Below are 24,828 nucleotides of genomic sequence, written 5' to 3'. Positions count from 1 at the left end.
TAATGATAAATTGGTAATTGATTAAGCAGACTAAATGGGTAATTTGTAGGCAGTTATAACTTAGTAGCAACAATGAAACATTTCAACATACACTGGAAAAGCTCTGACAATATACGAATGCTGGGTACGTTTTAAGTATCTGAAAGTAGGAAAAAAACCCTAGCTCTTAGGAAAAACAGATACATGAAGGGGAGTTAATGATTTGATTCCCTGCTACACGTCCTGTAACGCGCAGCATGCACACATGAATCTTCCAGCACTCAACCACAAGACAAATATTTACTACTGTCCATGCTCTATACCAACATGTGCATTTTTAATTAATGGAGAAAATGTGGCATTTATTATGGGTGAAGCTGCTGGTCTGTTCAAGATATTCCACATCTGTTTTTTAATTACTTATGTGGGGACTTTTTCTTAATATGCCCCATGCTGTCTGTCTTTATATCGATTGTTACTCAGCCAGTAAAAAGGAAGGAGCACAACAAACCAGTTTTCTATCTGAATAAGGATACTTTTGATGGCCTTTTCATTTCCATCAGTTAACAGAACTTCTTTGACATCTGCAGAAATAGCAACCTGAAAAAAAGAGCACAGCAAACAATGAGCAAATATGCTTGTCTGTGTGGAAGTGAAGACAGGAGTGACAAGCCTTCAGTATCATGCTTCCTCACCTATTTCTCTGTAACAATCTTCAATCTTTTTTCATTTTATGTCTGCATTATTTTAATCATTCAATCAAATCAGTCAATACTTTTATCATTCCATTTGCGGGAGCCTCTATCTTGCTATCATTCTGTTCCGTAATTGCATTGTGACAGCCGATGATGGTATTCTGAGAGGCTTTCATTTGCGGGCTTCTGTTTATCTAGTAGAGCCATCATACAAGGCTGTCACTCTGCCTTTCAGCTTGCTTCTGTCTGACTGCCTGATGCCCTTCATATAACTTTGCATTGCAGGCAGATGGCTTTGTAAGGGTAATTTTTTTGTGAGCTTTGACATGCTCGCACATTGGGCTGTAACCTCGACACATTGTATAAGAGCGACAGGTTTGTCAAATGCCAATCAGTGTAACAATATGCTTTTATTTGTAGAGACATAAAAACTTGTCTAATGCACTGCACTGCTACATAATATCTCCTGAATACATGACTCAGAACCCAGAGAATGGTGAACGACTCTCCTGAATGGCCAATCTAATTCAAAAGAATCTAATTACCGAGAGCTCTGGATCATGTTTGTTGGTGTAATAATGCAGGCAAAACATTAGCAGCTATATCATGGTGCTCCAACTGTGATTCGCCAGGCTATTCCTGTATCTTAGCAAATGGGACTATAATCTGAAAAAAAAAAAAAAGCTTTGGCTATGGCAATGAAAGACAGACCGTACGTGGCCTGGAATGTCACAACAAAAGATATTGACTACACCGAGGTAAAATGTTTCTGCTCATCGAGGCAACCATAAAATCAATATGATACGAAAGCAAGTCAATCTAGAAGGTCTCTCAAGACTCTGCAGCTTGACCGCAGCTGAGGCTGTTGACAGTTCTCTGACCCAGCAGTTGGAGGCACTGGAACATTTTTCCTTTTGTTTCTTCCTCTGAATGGGATTGGAATTGAGAAAAGACCTACCATGAGACCAGCCAAGCATGTCATGCCACCCCCTAGCTCACACACAGCAAGGTCCCTGAAAGAGAGAAAGGAAATGGTAGAACCCATACAAATTAGATGAAAATGGTCAGAGAGACATATATGTTACAAGAACAAATTGCCATCTGCAGTAAGAACTGAGCTACCAGGAAGTTGTGGAGACATGACTAGGCTACCTCATGTCGTTTTGCGTTTTAAAAATAATTATGAAATAGAAAAGTCACAAAGCAGGCAAATCAGTGGGGGTTCCCTCATTAGTGTTCAGAGCAACATTACCACCGCTGAGCTGAAAAATCTGAGAAGGTTCCCTTTTTTCCCTTGTCAATGGCTCTGTCTTTTAGAACTAAACTAGCTAGAGTAGCGAAAGATAATTGTTAGGAAAGGATAACAATGTTAATCCACATTCATTCTTGCAAAAACAGCTAGAGAAGTAAATGGGGAAATTAATATTATTTATATATCTCTCCATATAGTTATGCCTAAAAGCCTTTTTATATTAAAAAGAGAGAAGTTTTAAAGCAAGCTGTATACCACAAAATAATTACACCCGAAGAAATCCGATCCTTCAATTAGCACTTAAAACTGCAAGTGACCTACAAACAATGCTGTTATGAACAACGATGGGAACAGCAAACGGTTAAGCCTCAGAAAACTAAACGAAGTTAGTGTCAAGAGCCTAAACTGAGCCTGATCAAAGGGCTGAATACATGGTCTAAAAGGCTGCTTTTAACTTAGACCATACTGTGCTGTTATTAAGACACGCATGTGAAATATAATTTGGCGCAGAGAGTGTGCCGGATGGGAGCTTGCAGGGGGAGCCATAAAGAATGTCCTCCAGAGCCATGGCCTGCCCCAGGAGGGGAGGAGGGAGGGATGCTGACCCCGCACCGAAACTGTGTGAAGCAGCGTCTGGGGCAAGGCAGAGCCTCAGTTTAGGAACACGCTGCTTTATAACAAAATCTGCGGCAACTGTTACAGTTGGCAGGAGCATTCCCATTGAGACACCTCTGACAGGCAGAAAATGGAATTTTAGCTAAACTGGTTGGTTGGGGTTTGGTTTTGTGGGGTTGGTTTTTTTTTTGGTTTTTTTTTTTTTTTTTTTTTTTTTGGTTGCTTTTGTTTTGGTGCACCTTTTCTTCTCCCCTAAAACATGAACAGCTGAAAGTCTATTTTTATCTGAAAGGGTCACCTCCCTACTCACTCAACATTGATATTTAGGAAGAGCATCTAGGATGCCATATCAGTATCAGTATACAGATGCTGATATTTCGTTCACTGAGGTGAGTGGACTATGCTGTATAACTGTATAATAATGCTCGCTGTCTGGACAGGTTAGATTTCTTTTTCTTAGACACCACAAATTTTATTTGAAAAAAGTCAAGTTGTCCTATTTAATCAAAATGAGACGAAAGAAAGACATAGTTTGGAGGAACAAGCTGTATGTAAACCCAATAAGAATATAAAACAAATATGGGAAATTTGCAATTTGGATTTTTAAACAGAATGATTATAGGTTTTTCCTCAAATAAGTTTTAGTTTTTCTATACCAAGTGTATTATATATATTAAAAGTATATACATATGATTATATATAAGATTTGCAAGGCACTTACTCCTTTATAATAATCATACTTACTGAAATAAACACAGAAAGTATCCAGTGTGAGGCTTCCAGTGCATTTTGAACCAAATTTCTATGTACATAGCATATGAGCATACACATACACACATATACACAAAAATATTTATGCATACAAAATTTATTTCACTGTAAAGTTCCCTTACTAACAAATTTCAAAAGTTGTATCTGTTTCTCAGGCAATCTTTAGTGACATTTATAAATGAGAATAAAATAAGAAACTCTACTCTGGGAGTACTGGCAGAAGGGCATAATCTGGAGAAATCAGGATGTGAAACCGCCCATTTACTGCATGGAAGTTTGACTGATCGTTGTCTCTGAGTATCACAGCTTGCATACCCAAACTAGGAAAATGCCGTCTGAGTGAGCAGCACTGGGAGGTTTGCTGTCAGGAGCCCTGGAGAACAAGCAGAGCACATGAGCACGGGGCCGGAAAGCAAAGTGCTACAGGGACATCACTACAGCAGCAGAAGTCACACAACCAACCTGGGAGGAAGGAGCAGCCAGATCAGGTGTATGAGCTGCCTCCTCTAATGGGCCAGGCTGTGTTCAGCTGGTGGATGGGGTAGGAATGAGGCTTTATGGACCAGGGCACACTTTGGTGCCACATCTTTGATTACAGACAGGAGTCTGAGCAAGTTGCTCATTTGGTACAAGGGGCAGGGACTTACAGTTTGGTCTTTCTGATTTTACCAACACCATATTTACACAAACTGGGATTTTGTATACTCCAAGCTGGTTTACTTGGTATTAGCCTTACACCCTTGCACAGAACATAATTTGTGCCTCCAAATGCATTGTTATAATGGCTTTTCTTGCACACTATTCATCCTCCAGACAATGAAACTTCAAGGGTTTCCAAGTGCAAATCTCAGTGTACTCAGGAGGAAAGAAAGTGGATGCAGGATGGATTTTATATTTAGATGTTACTACTGGAGCCTTGATAACTGTCTTCTATAAGTTTAGAAAATGTGAAAAAACCCAAAACTGAATAAGGATGTCTCAAAACTGTTTCACAACGCATAAATACAGGTGCAAATTCCCCTTACTATACGCAGTGATTTTTATGTATTTTATCAGATAATATTTTGCTTGCTTTTCCAACGGATGTCAGTTTAAAGAATATCTTATTTTTCCTGACCTTCACAATCAGCACTGATCGATTGGAGCTTCACTTTTGTTTCCCAAAAATCAAAGTGAAATAAAACGCCTTGAGTGGAAATCAAAAGTCTTTGACATATAGCAGAAAGCTTGCTGTGCAATATTAGTACCCAAAGGCAGCTCAGAATTCTTTGTTAAGAGCAACATGCTTTCACCTTGAACATTTTAAATTTAATCTGAAGACTTAAATCATAGCAATCTTTACCATGCAGATACAATAAAACTAAGAGATTGGAAAATATCTTTTCATGTTTAACTCTGTACCTGAATATTTCATTATGCTTTAGGCAGTAGTAAGCCAGCACTTCTTCAGAGGGCCAGAGACCTATAAAACAAAGATATTTGCCTTCTTAGAACATATTTTTTCTGGTCTAAAATAATATTTGAATGCATATTACCATTTACAGATGTCTACCCACTGTTTTATTTTCTATATTTGCCATAATAGCATGGAATAAAGAAAAATAAAAAGAAGACCTATGATTTAAGCATTGGAATTGAGTATTTCATAGGTTTCATCACAACTAATGATCAGAAATTTATAGATACATGCACACACACATAAACATACACATATATCTACACATATACATGGATAATCAAGACTTTAAAAGTCATATAAAATTTAATTCACTTGGGCATTCAAATGAACAACAACCTGTTTGTATCAGGCCAGATTCAAGGCCAAATTTGCCTTGTAGCCTGTTCCTAACAGGAGACAGGAGCCCTCTCATTTTTCATTAGCTACATCATCATCATCATACTACAGTCACTCCTTTTCTTTCCAGTTTCTTTTTATTTAGCTCCTTTTTCTCTTACTTTTTGTTAAGTCAGGCATCAGTCTGACTGTAAGGGAGACTGACCAGGAGCACATGCTAAGGACAAATCCAGGACTAGGGCAATAAAAGTGTGATTTTTAGTTGTGGCTCAAGAAGTTCAGAAGAAGGAGAAGAGAAGATAAAAGTGCCAAGTTCTGCTTAACAGGCACTGAAGGATTTTTGTGGTTGTTCTGCTGGTAAACTTTGCAGAGCTGCACCAGGAAGCATCACAGTTTCACCCTGCTGTATAAAGAAACCCCTCTTCTCTCATTTTATACTTGCTCTCCCTGCCATTTTCGTTTGAATCCCCCTAGCTGTCCTACAGAAATAGCCAGGAGCAATTGCACTTTCTTCACCTAATCTGTATTATTCATTAATTCATTAGCTTCCATCATAAAACTTACACTGGTCATAATCAACACTGACAACTACTTGGAGGCTTCCATGTAAATTTATTCCTTCAAAACCAGTCTCTCATGAAACTGTCTGTTTTGCCAGACCAGTTTCCCACCTGACTGGAATGTCCAGCTGAAGTGCTGTGGCCCACGGAGAGGGCAGCAAAGATCCTGTGTGCCTGACATGCTCTCCTGCAGGCACCAGACTTCATTGCTGGAGGGAGCCTGAGGAAAACAGACTCATACTCAGGAACTCGAGTTACGTTTGCAAATGTTCCCAAAGTTAAAGGAGGAAGTATCAAAGGCATATGCAGCCAAATTATCATTGTATGTGTTTTTCATCTGTGGTTGCTTAGCAATGAAAAACCATGTTTACATGTCTGTCCACACGTAAAATCCAGAGTCAGCTTCCCCCCCTCCACCAAGACATGACATTGAGAAATGAGACACAAACTTCATATTATGAACTATAGACATTTCAACAGTTCCAGCAAACTTATTTGACATGCAGAGCGTCTTTTAGGTATTTCTACACAAGTAAGTTGAATTCCATGCAGTTAACTATGCGTATCCCTTAGACCACTTCTACCAAATTTTTGTTCTTAAGGCTAAATTTAACAGAACCAGAAGTTTGGGAGGAAAACTGTCATCCTTTAAATCACTTAAAGCCTGATTAAAACCATCATCAATATAATTCTTCCTTTCCATCCAGTAAGTATTCTGAACTACCCTTACTCATCGTGAGAATTAATGAAAATTTAAAGATGTCTTGACTGCATGCAGATGAAGCAAAAGCTAAGACAGGATTTGTCCAAAACCCTGCATATAACTTTTGTATTACAAAGATATTTAAGGGGCAAAAAACCCCAGACTGATGATACATATGTATGACAAAACCACTAATGCAATACTTGTATTTGTCCTGTTTATGACAGTTCCGTCTGATTAGGTGGTTTTGAATGTGCTATTTTACTTAGATTTCCTAAGGGTTAAAATAAAATATTCACACAAGACTACCCATTCTTTAGTGAAACATACACTAAGAATTGTACAGGGTTTTTCATCTCCCTTTGAGCATTACAATGCTTTTGAGCATTGAAATACGCTAAAATGACAGATTTTGCAATAAATATAATAACTGTTTAAATATTTTAGTGTATAACATAAAGAATGTTTCAGTTTGCAGTGACTGGTGTATACTCAAGCAATAAAAGTGGTTTTTTAATATTTAGTGAAGACACGGCTAATTTAATACCATTTATAATACTTACATCTCACATTACAAAAACCCTCACACCCACAAACATAAAAAACTGAAACCCTTTTTATAGCAAACTTCTAGCCTGAGTGAATTTTAAAAATACTTGTCAATTGTAGCAAACATTCTTTAACATCTGACTTTTCAGTATCTTCAGTCAAATGTCTCTCACTTTTCTGCAGTTGTTATTGAGAGCACTTTGAATGGTGTCACTGAATCTTTTCTGAGGGGTCACCATTCCTTCCCCTGCTACCATTACAATGTTGATACTGGCTGGAACTGCAGGTGTATCAGATAGCTCCGTGCTGAGAGAAGGGTAAAGCACCTTTGCAAAGACAATGCTCTTCTTTAGGCAGATGCCAGCAACACACACAGCTCTCCTTCCCGCTGCCTTCCCCCACAGGGAAGGAAGGATCACCTCAGCAATGGTATAAGCATCTGGAAGCTAAAGAAGCAGGAGTCAGGAGGTCTTGCATAAACAAGTCTCAAGTGTGGAAGTGCTCCCAGCTAAGCCAAGCAGCCAGAAGCCAGAATACCTGCGTTAATTTTAGTAAAAGGAAAAGCTTCTCGTGCTTGAACAGGTAGGTAAGCCTCTTTACCTTCAAAACAGGGATAAGCTTAAAGATCCATGTGGAGGAGTTTGCATTCTGTCTTCTTCCTCCTCACTCTGACCTACATTCTCCAACACAATGACCTACATTTTGAAGTTGCAAGTATAAGAAAGATAGTTCTGCTTCTGTTAGAAAACATACAGCTGTAATGCAGAAATGCAAAATTCCTGTGAATTAACAACTACCACTATGTTGTGAAAAGCATAATGTATTTCCTGCAAACACATACATATGGATATGGATTAAGTTTCCTATGAACACGCTTTAAGTAATTCTTTCATATTTAAAATAAAATTATTCTCATTTTGATTTCTGAATTTGATTATAAATATACAACATTGGATGCTACCTATTTGCATGTACAATTACTTACATGTTAGTAGACTATTTACGGATGGATAGGCAAAAGAATATCAAAAGACCCCCAAATGGTGCTTGTATTTTCAAGGCTAGAAATATTCTACAAGACCTAGACAGAGGGGCTAAAAAATCTCTCTGAATGATGAAACAGACAGAAACAAGAGTTTCTTTTTGCAAAAATAAATATTTTGTGACATATACTGAAGGTTTTAAAACTCTTTATCACATTGATAAGTACACCGTGAAAACAGAGGATAATTGCCAGAAAGCATTGGAATCTCTATTGAAACATACGAAAAAATTAAGTTGCATTGGTGTCCATAGGAGACCCTCAAGAATGGGCATGTCTGAAGACACAGGACAGAGACAGAGCGCATGTCTGCTCACATTCCAACTCTTGACAAATATCCTTTCACCACTAGGATGGAGCAGGATTTTCACTACAAATGCCATGAGAAAGATGATATCTACTTCCAGACAGATTTATGATACTTATTACAGTAGAAGGAGTAGAAAAACATTATCACTAAATTGTATGACAGTGGATAGAGAAATGCTACAAATACATCAGAACCATACAAAATGCAGGCATTTCTACAGCACTTACCACCCTATCATAAAATGTCACCCCAGTAATGGAGTCTACCTCACAAGAACTTGATGATATCATTAATTTCTACTGTCCCAAGTTTGCATATTGGGAACCAAAATAAGAGACACATTAAGTTATTTAGACACACAGAATGAAATAATAGGAAGGCCAAGAAAAATAACCCAAGTAATGCTTACACCATGAGGTATGATGTAACCAAATAAAGGCACCCAAACTCTTCCTACAGAGGAACAACACTAAGAAAATCATAATAATGGAAAGAAACATAACTTAAGTTGGTTTTATCACTTTCATAGTGCTTGCTATCGGAAAGTGTCAGGTCTCTCTGCACTAGTCATGGCACAACAGTTTCTTAAAGCAACCTTCAAGCCACATGACTAAGCCATGTGCAGACAGCCTTCTGAGGATGTTGTGCTTTAACCATCAGCTGGAGCACCACTAGTCCAAAGCTACACAAAGCCTGTGCTTCTTCTGCAACAAATCTAAAAATGCTGAGTACTCTATGTAGTACAGAAGATTGTCTACCAGAAATAAATTATCCAGTATTTAAAAAAAAAAAAAAAAAGTTTCTCTTTCTGTTGCTTTTCCCCACATATTTTAAAGAATGCTGTCAACCCCTGGATAACAAATACTGAGATCTGATGTGAAGCTCTTAAAGAACATCATGGCAGTAGAAAAGAATTTTGAGATGTGTATTTTTAAGAAAGCCACCTGACTATTGGAGCTATTATGTCTCAGCAGTGCTCCATAGGTCCAAAGAACTCACAGTTCTTTGTAGCTACTGCTCACGTTAGCTGGGATAGTGCAAGATTAGTGGAACTCTGCTCTACTGTCTGCCAACACTGAACACAAGAAACATAGGGGCAACTGGAGGTGACAGGTGAGCTGTCCCTGGAAGCTCTGAGTAGGAGGTATAAAGCTGTCCTACAAGTATTTAACTCATGCTAGGAGATTAAGAAGTTACTTTTGAAGCTAAACCAAATTAAAAGTATTTTCACATTTCCCTAGCACTTCACACAGCCCCATGTACAGACGGCTGATCTCAACATTCAAATTTTGTCTTTTATTTGCACTATTAAACTATGAGATGTCTTCCTATTCATTTGAAGTCTCAAGTAAATTTTGTACAAATTCTATCTTAACCCTCAAAAGCAAAGACAATTTAAATTTGAAAAGTCAGTCATTTTCCCCATATGAATATACTCAAAAAGATCTTTTTTCTAGTATGTCCTGATTCTTGATTACATGAAATCACCTTATTTGCTTTAATAGTCATCAAAGTGAGAGGGAAAAAAAGCATTTTTGGGCTAAGCGATGAATAATGTCTCAAAGGTCGTACCAACAACTGCACTGAGCAAGGATGAACTGTTTTCTGACCTTAAGTAAGGCACTTTTTATCCCTCCACACGGAGACACATGGTTAGTGGAGAGCAGAAAAATCTTTAGCACTACAATAGACTGTGCAGAGGTGTTAAATTAATGGCCTGTCCGGACAGGCAATTATTCCCCATCACCTCTGCTAAAAGACTGTAGAGTAGATGGAAAATCCCCAAAACTAAGGTAATTTACTGGAAAAGGCTATTCTAGGAATATAACATAAGTAATTCTAGGAATTTAAAACAAGGTTCTTCCATTCTTAGAGCATTGTAGCACTGTCACAACCCTAATTTTACAGTATCAAACCTTATTTTCTATATGTGACTATATTCAAGTCACATTGGAAGGTAAGTTTGATCATTTTATCCTGGTTAGTTTTTCTATGGATCACCACCACCATGCACAGCAAGAAGCATGGTACATCTGCTGAGGGTCCTGGAGAAGTAAGAGAGCAGATCAAAATCAATGTTCAACAGCACAGCACTTCGGAGCAAATTTCAAAAGTAAGCTCTAACCAATATTATGAGTCCTTCTGTCAGTGGAGCACTAAACTTCACATCCAAGTCAAAGCTAAAACATGAAGTTATGAACAGCACAGTTAAGACTAGATACCAAGTGGATGCACAGTGTATGTCTGCCAAATACATCTTGGTAGTAACATATAACATGGGTGTTCTGACTTGAGTAATTGCTTAAGTAAAGACTACTTGCAAATAATTTCACTACTGTAGTTGGCATAGCTCTCAAAAACATTTCTAGCTCTAAACTTTCTTCAAACTCCATACCTCAACCCCCTTTGCAATATAATTTTACCATAAAAAATGTTGTTCAGTTTAGACAGGAAGTGAAGATTTTATTTTCATTCACTTGTTCACACAGCATGCAAAATGTGACACAGATGAAAGGACAATCAGTCATCCCTGCTACCTAAGATCCTACCTAAAGTGTATTGAATCAAAAAACATAAACACACATAATAAGGCACTAATACTACAAATATTCTTTTTTTAGATACCATAAAATGCATGTATGAAGAAGTGGAAAAATTTAATAGAAAATAACTTCCATAATAATCCAGACAACAAACCCGGTCACTTTAGTAAAATGAAGAAATGGAGGGAATTGGTAAGCAAGGAAAAAACCCACTGACAAAACCCCATGTTGTTTCACTCTGTTTTCAGTACACAAAATGTTAAGTTTACACCCATCTACAGCAGAAGCAGATAAAAGAAGGGTCACCATTGCCAAGTTAGTTGCAGATGTTGTGCCTGGAACTGTAAAATTATTTACTCCAAAACTGAATTTGAGAGCAGATTTTCAAAAGGAGAACAGCTACTAAGTACTGTGCCCCTCTGGTCATTTGACCACCTCAAATGCCAGCATCTTTAAGAGGTAACATATTTTGAAAGCCCAGTTGTCTAATCTGAGGCTTTCCATTCTAAAATTTACCCCAAGAGTATTTACAAGTGAGTAACTTCAGCAATAAATGCACACAGTATGAAAAAGGAAAATTATTTAATAGCCTTTACAGTAGCACCTTATATCTGTGCCTTACTGCACCTGGCTTTTGCAGATGGCAAACCACCTTTTAAGTCCAGTGAAGAGGAGTAATTTGAGGCAGGGAGAATGGCTAGCTTACTTTAGTGAATTTGAAAAGGTACAAGAACATCAGAAAAAAATAGAAGCGAATATAAAGAGAAACATTTTTTCCCTATGCACATACATTTTGTAGAACCTCTTGTCTCTCTTCCAATCTAAAGCAGAATTCATGATATTCAGATCATTGAAAAATATGTATAAGCACCGGCTGAGATCTTCAGCCTAGGCAAAATGGCCTCAGCACTGTATCTCTCACTTTCATTCTCATTATTATTCATGACTAGGAGGGAAACATGATGGTCTGCAATCTGCAAATTTCTTTTAGAGCACAAACTTAAGAAGCTCGGTGGAACTGATGTGGAAATACAGTAACAAGTCAAAGCTGTAAATGTACACATATCCCTTCCATAAGAAAAATTGGCCAACTGTACAAATCTACTGGTATGATTGTCTTTAACATCTTTTTCAAATGAAGGAATCTGTGGGGTGTGTGTGTGTTTTTACCTAGTTTTCAAATAGTTATTAAAAATTAAACAACACTGGAACAAACCTTTTGTGATTATAGCCTTCATTCTCCTGCAAAAAACTGGATCTATAAATTTATGTACCATTGTAGATGTAAATTACAAAATTTTATATTCAACTATATTAAAACATCTATTCCAAAAATGATTACCAGTTGTGAAAAGCAGACAGGCTTATCACTTGCTGTCAGTTGTTCATGTCTAGTTAAGCAATAATGTGCTAAAACTGCTCTTTTGTTTTGTGTAAGAATTTTGGCAATAGAAGAAATGAACACTCGTTTAATAAAAACTCAGGCTGCTTTTTGCTTTGATGGAGGAAGCAGCTGCCTGTTTTCATTTGCTGCAGAGCAGCAAAACCCATCAATATAATAAGCAGCTTAGATGCATCCATCCACAGCATCTGTAAGGATATAGGGCTATTCGCTCAAAACCAATCCTTGGTTTAATTTTAACAAAGATGTGTCTGACATATTTGAAAATGCATTATAATAGGGTTTTGAAATACTAGCATTTTCTCTTTTCTTTTTAAATACTTTCCACAGATTTTGAAAGGCAAGTATACATACTGGAGTGATAGAAACGATAAAACAAATATTACTATAGCAAACAGCAGAACTAGCCTAAAAATGCAAAGATGGGACATTAGGAGATGCCTTCTGGTTCACAGACTCTCCTGTCCCTTGAAAATACAGAAAAATAGTGTGTCAATCTTTTCAATGAAGGGTTTTTTTCACCATAACCTAGAGCAGAGAAAGATACTAGAAATACATATTACAGACTAAACCCCTGCAAAGATCATAGATACATTATACAAATATATTTCCCAAGATATACTTTTCCTTCCCTGCCTTATGCTTTGTTAAAAGTAAATAGATTAATGCTCATTTCCAAAGATATTTATCAAATTATTTTCTACTATTGCCTGAAAGTAATACAATTGCTATTAAATTCCAACAGTGTGAGTTTGTCCCAAGCGACAACTTCTAATTGCAATAAAAAAATTTTAATTAGAAGCAGAGTTCTAGGACATTCATACATAATTACAAAAACAGGAAGGGAGAGATAAAAGACTATCTGAGATAGAAACCACAAAACTCTATTTTCACTCTAAAAATGTGATACGACACATTTATATTATTAAAAAAACTTAAGACATTATTATTATTTTAGTGCTGTTCGGCTTTCTAAGACCTTTCTAAGCTGAGCTTTTAGATGATTTGCACATTAACTGAGAAGTCAGATAATTCTTAATCCTCCTCTTTTTCAGATCCAATAATGGATAAGGGAGCATCTTAGCATGATCAACTAGCAATCTGCCCAGCCTGAGTGGTAGTACACCTGAATTTAGGATTAGTCATCCGGTTTTCATAATATCTGATTTAAATGAGCACTCATTCTTAGAAGAGTAGAAAAAGAATATTCAAATGATATTTGAACTGTACCATTTAAATACGTAACAATAAACCTGGAGTGCATACATATTTATTTGCTTCACAAACAAGAAACTAAATAGAAAAAGGAAGATTTTAAAGAACCATGTCCAGGCAAATAGTTGGATAGCTCAATTAAATAACTGCCTTTTTCCAGTATTCACAATAGCTTGTAGATACAATCAACCATATCTCAGCTCTAGCCTTGTTGCTCTATTCTGTAAATTCCAGTATCCTAGTTTCACTTTGTCTATAGATGAAGCGAGGAAACTAGTTGGGGGGTTTTTTGTGTTGTTTCGGGGGTTTTTTTTCTGTAGGGTTTTGTGGTTGTTTTGGGTTTGTTTGGTTGGTTTGTTTTGGGGTTGAGAGATACATCAGAGGTAGAGAGAAGGTAAAAATTTCACATTGGTGATTAACATTGGTTACTAATACTGCTTATCTTCCTCAAGTATCTGATAGTGAACATGGAAGTTCGTGTAACTGCCCTATGCACCCTTATGTAATGCTCAAGACAAAGAAAGTGGAATTTATTTGGGCAATTCTGCTTGTGTTCAGAAGTAGTGTCTAGAGCTTGGATTTCTTCTGTTTGGTTTGTGATTTGTTGTTTGGTTCTTTCCCATCAAATTAACTAAACAAAGACAATACCTTTTTGGTCCCAACAGCTTCTGACTCATTTTTTTCTCCTTTATCAAACTCCACCATTCTACACAGTTAACCAAACTACTAGAAAAGTGTCTGTTCTGTACAGCCAGGAGATAGAAATTGGGTAAAAGTCAAAATAATAATTGCATGCACAGTTCAGTTTGAAGGCTTTGGACAATATTTGTCTAACAAAACAGTGTATCTTAGTACTCTGAATTTCACATACTGGCAAAGGGTGACCATGCATCCTTCACATTCTTAGATGAATTCATTAGGTCCCTGTATAGAAAAGGCCTTGATTCTTTCTCCTGGGGTAATTTCAACTGGTGCTAAGTGTGCAATTGTCAAAAGTTTACGCTACTGACAACCATCTTGCAGCAGGTGCCCAAAATCTCCCTACATCACTAAACCTTGTTTTCTTCTTTCACATGGAATAAGATTTGTAATGAGTTCTGTAAGTGAGAATGCTGCACAAAGATGAACCAGACTTCTCATCTATTTATGGATCCATATTCCATATGAATTTAGACTGTAAGAGTTAAGGCAAATCTATATCAAAGGAAAATATTTACCTTTTTTTTCTGAAAGGCCAAGGATTTCAGGGTCCTCCAGGTCCTTCCAGGTGAGGTTTGACATATATTCACAGGGCAACAAAAGAGAACTTGCACTACCATTGTTCATAGCTGGTTTTGCCTGAACAGGTTGCAAGAACCACAGCTGTTGATCTGGCACTTTTCATGACCATTAAATACAATGGGTCAGATCTTCAGCTGGTATTATGCCTGTGTATCCCAGCTAATGAACCAGCCTTAAATTTAAAATATGCGTGGTCTTTCTCAGAAAAAAAGTAGCCTTTATTATATTAGCATATGTTAGTGCTTTGGATCATTTTGTAGAGTCAAATCCAAGGGTAACCTTATCAGGAAATCAGTGTTTCAGTGGGTAATGGTAACGGAGGATACAAAAGTGATAAGAGTAGAATTTAGTCCTCAAAGTAGCCTGACATATTTTCCCCAATTACTTTCACATTTCCACGTTACTGTAATAAACCATGACCTAACTGACCACATTTTTATTTTACAAGGCGTAGAAATGCAGACCGGGGCTACAAGAATTCTGCTGAAAAACATTGTAGAGATGTATAAAAACTTACATTTCTACACTCTGATACAGAAGTGCTCTTGTATGAAGAACAATGTGCTTTGACTAAAATACATAGCTTAGGGACTTAACGCCATTTTTCAGTGTTGAGAGAATGTATTTCAGAACATCCAGTGGTTTGAGTCTCAGAAACAAAGGAACAAAAGCAAAGCAAATCATTACACTCAATTTAATTAAATGAAAGCATGAAAAAGCCTATAAGCTAACCTCGTAACAATATGCTTATGTTTATTGTTAGTATGTCAGGAAAAAGAATTGATCAAATTTTGAAGTAAGAGAGCACACATCCTCTGACTTCAGGAATTGCTCAGTCATATGCCAGCACAGAAATTGGGCCCCATCTTTGATACTGCAATTTGAGTGGGAAACCTGTCCCTTGTGTCCTACATTACATTCCATGGTGACCACAGACCTTGGGCAACCCTAGGGCTCTCTCTAGGCCATTTTATGCTTTGAGGTGGTTTTTTACTAATGGCAAAGCCAATACAGTAAGTCATCAATTTCTACAGCATTTCTTGCACCTTGAAACACTATGTTAAATCTCATGCCAAACTTCCATATTAGCAGGTAGACTCTTCAATACCTAGTTTATGTTTTTATTTAATGAGTTTTGAGCTCAGACTTCGCAAATGGAGAGGCAGGTGTATAATCTTCTGAAATTCAAACTTTTCTGCTAAGGTTTAAGTATGTTGTGACACACTATTTTCATACAGCTCTTCATCAATAGAGTAATAATGCTGCAATAATAAGGAAAGGCACTTTTTTTTTTTTTAAAGGCGTTGTATAACACCATTATAGTAATTAGCAGTTAACAACTAATTTTAGCACTTTCTTGTTGTTCTCTTTTTCTGTTGAGAGTTTGAGTCACAATATAAGAGTAATTTCCTGGTACTTCTGGGGAGGGAGGGGGTGGAAGAAGAAGGGATCATGAAATATATGCAATTTTCACATATAACACACTGTTGAAAATGTAATTCTCTATGTGTTCTTTTCTAAAAATATGTTCTATATTCCTGGATTGTCTTTGCTATCAGGAGCAGGATTGAAATCTCCACTTTAGTATTTATCTGAGGCTGTGATAGCTCAGTTGTCTGCCTCCAAATGCCAAGATAGGGGGAATCTCATCAACCGGAGACCAGCTGCATGATGGGCAGTTAATAGATATATCAAACCTTAGGATATATGCTAAGCTGAGGAGATGATTGGTTGGTTGATATACTGATTGATTAGCATAGGGAGAATGGGTTTCTTCTTGACAACCTAAGATTATGCTTCAGCTAAGCTCAAATTGCTTACACCTCTTCTATTGGTTTTAAAATTACAGTCCTGTCATCTAAAATCTCTCCTCAATGAAATTTTTACCATATATAAAAATTAAAGGGAAAAAGAAAGTAGGTGCAATGGATAAGAGTAAATGGAGTAGATATATTTCACACTACTGCTGTTGGTACCAGTAGAAAAAGTTGATAAGTAAATCCACTTGAAATACGTTACATATTCTGTACACTACTAGAGAGCACTTTAGAATAATTTGATGGGGGAAGTTCAAAATACTAACGAGGAAGCAGTGCTGATATTATTGCTTTTAAAAAACTGCAGTAGTTATTAAGCAAGGTAATTATAGAGTTGTGATACTACTGATACATTTTTGTACTCTTTACAGGCATTTCCTAGGTTTCATAGAAATGTTATTTTAATTATGTTATACATATGAGAGAAATACCATGTAATTGCAACAGAATGCATCACTTCACAGAGAAAGGCTTATATTCTGCAAGCTAAAGAAGCAACACATACACTTCTGAATTTTCCCTTGAGAAGTCCAGAATTTGCTTTGCCAAGAAAGCAGATATAATTAAATTTTGCTTATAAAATATTTTAAACTGTGTCATCAGTAGGGCATGGACACTTAAAAGAAAACAAAAGTTATTTTTAAAAATCACTATAATATATGTTGCCATAACAAATGCATTTCTTACGCATATCATCCATTTAATTCCCAGCATTACATGCACCAGGCTTTGTCAGTTGAGAATGACACGAATGGTATTAAATACAACATTAAAAAAACAAACCAACTTTCTATTATCTTTAATAGTTGATACTTTCAAGTGCTTCTCTACCTGGGCAAACAAGTATTTAGTAGTCACCTAACAAAAAGAAAGTGGTTTATTGGGAATGCTGAAATCTGCATTGATGAATAAGACTGTATTTCTCAGATTTTTTTTTCTTCCCTTTAGTATCTGCTATGAGCGGTAGGGGATCAGCTGCAACTCAAATCCCCAGCTGAACAACCCAAATACAACTGAGTGAGCAGACTTAAAACAAGGCCATTTATTGGTGCCTGTTATGCAAACAAAGCATCCAAGTCTTAGAAACAGATGTCAACTGAAGCATATGCTTACTGTAAACTGGAATTTGATTCTTTTTATAAAAATAGACTTAAATGGGCCTTCAGAGACTAGGCTGCCTCTTGTTGTATACCATTGCCTAACTTGATTCAGCCTTAAGCTTTTTAAAAGATGAATAGACTGATATCCAAGGGCAAAAAAAAAAGTAAAAAAAAAAAACAACATTAAATGGGAAATAAATGATAACATGTTGGAGCAGTTCCCAGAAGCAATTTTACAGATTTCCTCTAAAAACACAAGACAGGAAGTTCAAAGCACAGCGCAGGTCACCTATGGCATGTTGAGTTATCATTTTTATACCACTTAGGGTGAAAAAGGGACTTTATGTTCAAGTGGCAAGTTTAGTACTCTGCTTTTCCTTCTTCCTTTCTTTTTTTCACCTCTTCTCACATCTTGATGCCTTTTAAATGTCACTTATTTTACATGAGGCAGTTGGTGGAGACATGAGTCAACAGCAATCAGAACCATTATCCCCTGCAGCGAGCCCTGGTCCTAATGCATTATGACACCTTAGCTGGCCAGCCACCGATTTACCTTTCTGCTTCTTAGGGAATTAAGTGGCATCATGTGAAAATGGTTGTGATATGAACAGCATGGGCATAACTGGTATTAAATTTACCTCTCAGCCTAAGTGAATTTTCCTCACATGTGACTAATCAAAATGAAAGCTGTGGACATGGGCAGATCTGGCCAGCACTTCTCCACCCCTGGGATTGGGGCTATTTTGTTTTATCTCTTTGTACAAGCTGGCTGAAGTTTAAAGTGAAGGGGATAATCCAGTGCTGGTGTCTTTATGAAATAACATCCTTACATGAAGAGGCTTTTAACTGTCTGTCGCTGTCCTCTCAAAAAAAAAAAGAGCGTGACAATCTCATTTTGCTGAGCACCCTCCCATGAAAGGAGAAAATAATAGCCATAACAGCTATGGCTAGTACTGACCTTACATGATCCATTATCCACTAAACACTTTAAAAGTCAGTTTTACATACACTGTGGGGGAAATTAGAGAACTATCACAATCATTTTCACTTTAGTGAATTTGTCTTCTGTTTGAAGTCAGTGACTTGATATCCTCGTACATAACTCTCCATGTCGCTCCAAGAAAAGAAAGAGGAAGTCTTGCTGTAAAAATTGATCTTGTGCAAAAAGGTGGGAAACACACCATACTTTTCCTATTCTGATTAATAAAGATACTGACAGCAGTGAAACTCAATTTAGCATGAACTTTCTTCAGAGTAAATGTGAAATAATACAAAAATCATTATATAATTTAGAAGTGTTCAACGTCAGTACAAAAATATTTTTATCAATCATTTCAGCTGAGATAAGTAGGTGCCAAAGAAAGTGCAGGCAGAGCAATTATCATCCTGTGCAGTCAGAAAGATATTTATTCACAGACTAGAGTGCCTTGCATTTTACTACAAACCAGCTGTGAATGTTACTGATAATAACAGCAGTGCTAGATTTTCCCAAAGTACTGTAGTCTCTTTCTAACAACTCAATTGTACAGGACAAAAACACCTGGAGCATGAAGTCCTCCCCTACTTGCAAGACTGCTCAGCCTTCTGTGACTGTGAGAATGAATTTCTAATGCATGAATTTTAGGCATTTACTGCTTGATCTAAGTTAAAGTCAGTAGTAACTATAGTTCAAACTAGAAGTATTTAATCAAATTTTATTCAGATAAATAGTGATTAAAAGCTATGATTGAATGGTTCAAATTTTAAGATTAACCCAGTCTATTCTGACAGTACTAAGAGAGTTTCAACTTGTAATAATCTATTACTGTACATATTGCATGTTTGAATGGAGAAAAATTAATTTAAAAAAATGAAAAATTAAGCACTAGAAACCTATCAAGACTAAATGATGGCATTTACAAAATCAAAGCATACTTTTCTTATGAAAAGAGAGACGTGGAAATACACAGATTTACATCGAAGTATTTATCTCGGATATAATATTTATTTTTTAAGATTCTAAACAAGGCCAAAAACCACCATAAATATTTTTTACACTCATTTTTAGAAATGATCGAAGGTAAAGATTAGGAAGAGGGTTCAGATTTTTAATTGTTACAAACACAAGAAAAAATATTAATCATGCATGGAGCTTGCCTGGGTAACCTTCATTTTATCAACGAGGCCACATAATTAAGGTCAAGTTAATGGAGAGATTGAAATTTAGGGAACATGTCAATTAAGATAAACAGGAAAATTACCTCTTCCTAAAAGGATTAGCCTCAAGTGGAAAGGTTGGTTCAGAAAATTACAATCCATTTGGTAAGGAAGACAGATCCACAGTAAAGTTAAATCTGAAGTGTACAGGCCAGCAAATTCCACCCAAAAGAGTCACAAAAAAAATTTGAATAGTATCATCCTTCTTTTATTACTTTCCCTAAAAAGAAAATTATGATTTGCACAGCAGAAATGATTGCAAGAGGTATGACATATGTCTTGCTTTTTCTTCTTTCCCTTCAGTTTCAGACTTAATTGGACAATGAAGTCTAAAGACTCACAGAAAAGCAGAAGGTATCCTGTTTTCAATGACACTATACATTAATGCCACTGTGAAAACATCTGGACCAAAAGGATATTTGTAAATATTCAATTAGATTACCATGTTTTGTCCCTAAACAACAAGAATTATTATTCTAGAGTTTGACAAGAAACAAGAGAGTGACAAGACACCAGCAAAATATTCTCCATTGTCTAGAGGGCCTTGTAATTTCCCATTTAGCTGTGTCCATTTCAACTTCTCAGAAACTATTTTCAGAATTTTAAAACCCCCATTGTATTTCTCTTCTGGTTTACTGCTTTTACGATACAAAGAAACTAAGAAAATTTTGAAGGGAGTATGGCAGCCTTTAGTAAGATGAGAAAGCTGATAACTGTTGGAGACATGGAGACTTCCAGTGACCTCTGATATCCTCCACCAGAAACTCTGTACCTAATTGCACACTACTTCCCTGCTTTCCAAACAAGAATAACACAGTAAAAAACCAAAGGTGGCAGCTTTGATAGAGTCAAGGCTGCGCTGACTTGAGTAAAATGGTTTGCAATGAAAATGTGGCACAGGGATAATGGTTTTTCAAATGCTTTCTACTTATCACCTAGAAGCACATCTGCGAAGCTGGGATTTTGAGGGGAAAAAAAAATATATACATAGATACACACAAATATAAAAACCACCATGTACGCATGTATTTTTTTCCATCCCAGAGTCCTTATAGGAAGCAATGGTTTGCAGAATTATTACGACTAGCTTCTCTTACAACTACTATACCTCCAAAGTAACTTCCAAAGCATCCAGCGGAATTGAAACCTCCTCAGGGGCAGTCATTGCTCTGACAGGCCTGCCAGTACCAAAAATGCCCAGGACCAGCCTGACACGACCAATGCAATCACTGCTCACCTCCTGTCCTCTCCAGCTTCTCTTTCCACAAGAGTGGCTCCAAAGTGTTACAGCCCTGACCACGGCAGTGCCGGGTCCGTTCACTTCACCTCAGAGTCACAGCACTTGAATGAACATTGCATGTCTATTTACAGATTTGCCATCTGACTTAAGTTTCAACCACTGACAGAATGTTTTTACACCATTCTTTTCCTAACAATGTTCTGAGACTTGCATTCTGGGAACCCATGCCAATTTGTCTGTATAAATGCATTCTTCTTATTTAATAACAATGCCAAAGGTTCAGCTTGAGTTTTGTCTTTTTTTCTTCTTTATTAAATAAACACTGTAAAATAAACTATCCTTTCCACTGAATTGATCTCTATTCTATCCAGTAGAGGGACAACACATTATGATAGCCTCTACATAATGCTGTGATATTTTCATTCAAAACGAAAGACTAAAGCATGTATTTAGTAACAACAAAGCGGCAATATCACATTGCAATATCAGATTTTTTTAAAAAAATTCAGCTGTCACTGTTGCAACCAACCAGTCCAATAAAATGCTATTACTGGCCACAACTTTTGGGAACATATGTGCGAGAGAACACATTAACATATCTGCAATACTGCTTCTTAGGGCAATAAAACTTTCCTCTCTTTAAAAAAGAAAGATTAAATATGAAACAAACTTATCTATGTATCTATTGCCAAAATGACTGAACAGGAAAATAGGAAAAATACACAAATGTGGCTTAAAAGCATCATTCCAATTATCCCCTGGGTATTGTTGTACACCTTAGTTTTGTCAGGCAGGATAAAGAGCAGAAATATTACAGCAACCAAGCAGATGGTCTGTGGAACCAGATTACACACTTCAGAAATAAGAGAGAAGCAACACATTCAAGCCTTCTGTTTGGACAGAAGAGCCATCTTAGCCTGTCTGACCTATTAGCTAGTAAACTAGAGCATACTGCCAAGTGCTATCATGCTGTTCCTTTAAAAAGCAAACAACCTCAGTTTTTATGATAGGTACTGCATCATTTTAAGAGAATTGCAGGTAATGTCTGCTGCATTAGACAGATGGTCATATCATGAAGCCATATACAAGTCACCATGACTAAAACTGACGTTTGCTATCTTGTTAATCCGCATAAACTGCAAAACAAAGTAAACTGATGCTGAGTGCTTTCCTAGTACCTAACAGTTCACATATATGCACGTACGTATAATAACCACTTACAGCTGAACATGTAATAAGGTTCAATGTTGTTTTTGACAATGCTTTTTCAAAACCTAGTGTTAATTTTGTATATATAATTTGGCAGTGTGAAAATTCCAATTGTAATCTCACCTTGATTTAACCTTTGCATAACTTTACTGACTTCCAAAGAGTCAGTGATAAAGTAGAGAACAGACAATTTAGATTCAAGAATAGTATGTATCTTCTCTAGCCATAAATAAACTAAATACAACAGAGAGTAGAGTAGCACTCTATCAAGGCCAGGTTTTACTGTACAATTTCCAAAACACTTGGGTTTTCTCTTCTGTCCTTGCTTCAGTACAGCTAGCATTATAATTACAGAATGTGGTGACTGCCTTTGCAGTAGTATGCTTGAATCTCCCATTCATGCCTATGAAAAAAGGGGAGATGTAGCTACTCTCCTTGACTGTCCTAAATAAAAATTTCTCACACCACAAAATTGCGTATAAAAGATCTGTATGGTAAATATCCCCCCCCCCCCCCCAGAGCCCCCCTAAATACCCCCCCCCCTCCCACCAGGTCTCCCATGGAATTGGAAAAAATATTAGAAGAAATGAACTTCTGTATCTTGCTTACTTCTGCTATACATCAGAGAGACTATTTGGTAAAAAAATTATAATTACTTAGTAATTAACTCTAGATTTTTTTTAGGCAATTAATTAATCTTTAAAACAGAAAAAAAAAAAAAAAAAAGAATGTTTCCAGCAACCAGGCCTTTTCAAAATGAGTTGTCTCTACATATATTCGCATGGAGAGCTGCTCCAGGCTAGAGGCAGTTTCCCCCTCCCACATCTACAGACAGCATATCCAAGCCCCACCTAACCTCCCGCTCAGTTGAAGGATATGTAAGATAGCACATTTCCTATCTGCTAGGCTGCTCTCAGCCTCAGAACTGCAACCAAACCCGGCAGACCAGGAACAATTTCAAATTGCACCTGGAGAGTTGCCGGTAAGCAACCAGCGCCTCTTCCCCGCGTGGCAGTGCAAGGTGCACATTCCCCATCAAGCTGACCCCAGGCAGTACTGTACACATGGTGACAGACGCCAGCAGACAGGTCTGAAAACCTTCCAAATGAACAATTCTAGATCTGCTGCACTAAATGCAGCAGAGTTTCTGGATACCTTCCCGGATGGTTTAACATTGGGAAAAAAAACGGATGGGAAAGTGCATGTAGTCCAGGGTGCAGATGTCCGTAAGTGAAGTCAGAGCTGCAGCATCCACTCTGCTGCTGCACAAACTGACTAGCAGAGATCTGCTTTGGCTTCTGATCCCTTGCCTCCTCACAGAGCACTGGACCCTGTGTGAGTAACGAGGAGCACAACCCAGCAAAGCCCCACTGTGCATCTCAATGGTTCAGTGTCATTCTGGGCAACAATACCCTTGAACTAAAGTGGGAGAGAGAAGAGGAAAGGGAGAGCAAACAGGATGGTTTTAGATGAGAAAGGAAATGGAATAGATATGGGTGCTTATGGGTCATGCCTTCAATATCAACTGATCACTCACAAAGCTGGCTCTGGCTGGCTTAAAATGCAGAAAAGAAGAGAAAAGAAGAATACAATGACATAAGAAGAAGATTAGATTGCAATTCCTGATTATATCTTCAAACCTGATGGATTAGGAGTGTGAGACAGTTGAAACCCATGGAAATGCTAGTGTTGCTCTCTGGATACCTGACAACAGCTTGTTTCTTAAGTCCTGGCAATGTGTATGTCAGAACACATGGCTACTACTAGAGCCTAGGAGAAAATTCCCTCTGTGTATTGCATAGTTTTTGAGTCTTTCAGACAGCAGGGTTTGAAAAAGCTCCTTGTTCCTCTTGGAAAATCTAGCATGGCCCCTTCCTTTAGCACTCTAAATAACATACAATTCTTGTATTTTTGGCACATCTGTGGATTGGAAAGTTGTATCTGCTGTGCAGAGAAGGCCAGCTTTGCTATGAGCTGATGCCTTGGATATCTAACAACTTCTCTAAGTTCAATTTTTCAATCACCACTACCAGAAAAAAGAGAAACTAAATAAAAGTTGGATTTGAATATCTAGTTCTCAAGAGTTATCATGTACAAATGTAAAATTAAGAGTTCTGCAAATATTTTTAAAATTACAAACAAAATGTTTCCAAGTGTGAAACATAATTTGGATTCTTACACAAAAATATCAACATGAAAGCATAATCGATTACACTGCACAGCTGCCATAGAACATCTGACCAGCTAACTGTGTATGAATATAGTCATTAAGAGAAAACATTTTACTAAGACGTTCTCAAAGGCCACTACCATTTCAGCAGTCACTCAGGGACAGCACAAGAACAATTTTAAAGATTACAGGAAGCATTCGCTATTGACTTTATATAGATTTGCCTAAGAATTTACGAAGATTGGACTGCAATTTAGACAACACTGTTGCATTGCTTGCAAATCATATTTTACTACACAATGGCTGATCTCCTCATCTATGTACTGACTTTTGAAGTAGAAACTGTAAGTCTTATTTTTAAGTGACAAGAACACTTCTATTATT

General features: G+C 37.1%; 1 protein-coding gene across 2 annotated transcripts in view; it reads right to left on the bottom strand.

The window, feature by feature from the left end:
- The window catches only part of CAMKMT (calmodulin-lysine N-methyltransferase), a 248,813-nt gene that overhangs the window by 72,493 nt on the left and 151,492 nt on the right, over window positions 1-24,828 (bottom strand). For both annotated transcript variants that reach the window (XM_017744880.1, XM_017744881.1), the window contains exons 4-6: window positions 4,714-4,774; window positions 1,633-1,687; window positions 516-579 (exon numbers count right to left, since the gene is read on the bottom strand). In XM_017744880.1, coding sequence (XP_017600369.1) covers window positions 516-579; window positions 1,633-1,687; window positions 4,714-4,774 — 180 coding nt within the window. The remainder of the gene's footprint in view (window positions 1-515; window positions 580-1,632; window positions 1,688-4,713; window positions 4,775-24,828) is intronic.

The sequence above is a fragment of the Corvus brachyrhynchos genome, unplaced genomic scaffold, assembly GCF_000691975.1.
Source record: "Corvus brachyrhynchos isolate BGI_N302 unplaced genomic scaffold, ASM69197v1 scaffold258, whole genome shotgun sequence".
Classification (NCBI taxonomy): Eukaryota; Metazoa; Chordata; class Aves; order Passeriformes; family Corvidae; genus Corvus; species Corvus brachyrhynchos.
The sequence above is the reverse complement of the archived record's forward strand: the minus strand, read 5'-3'. Positions and strand labels throughout refer to the sequence as shown.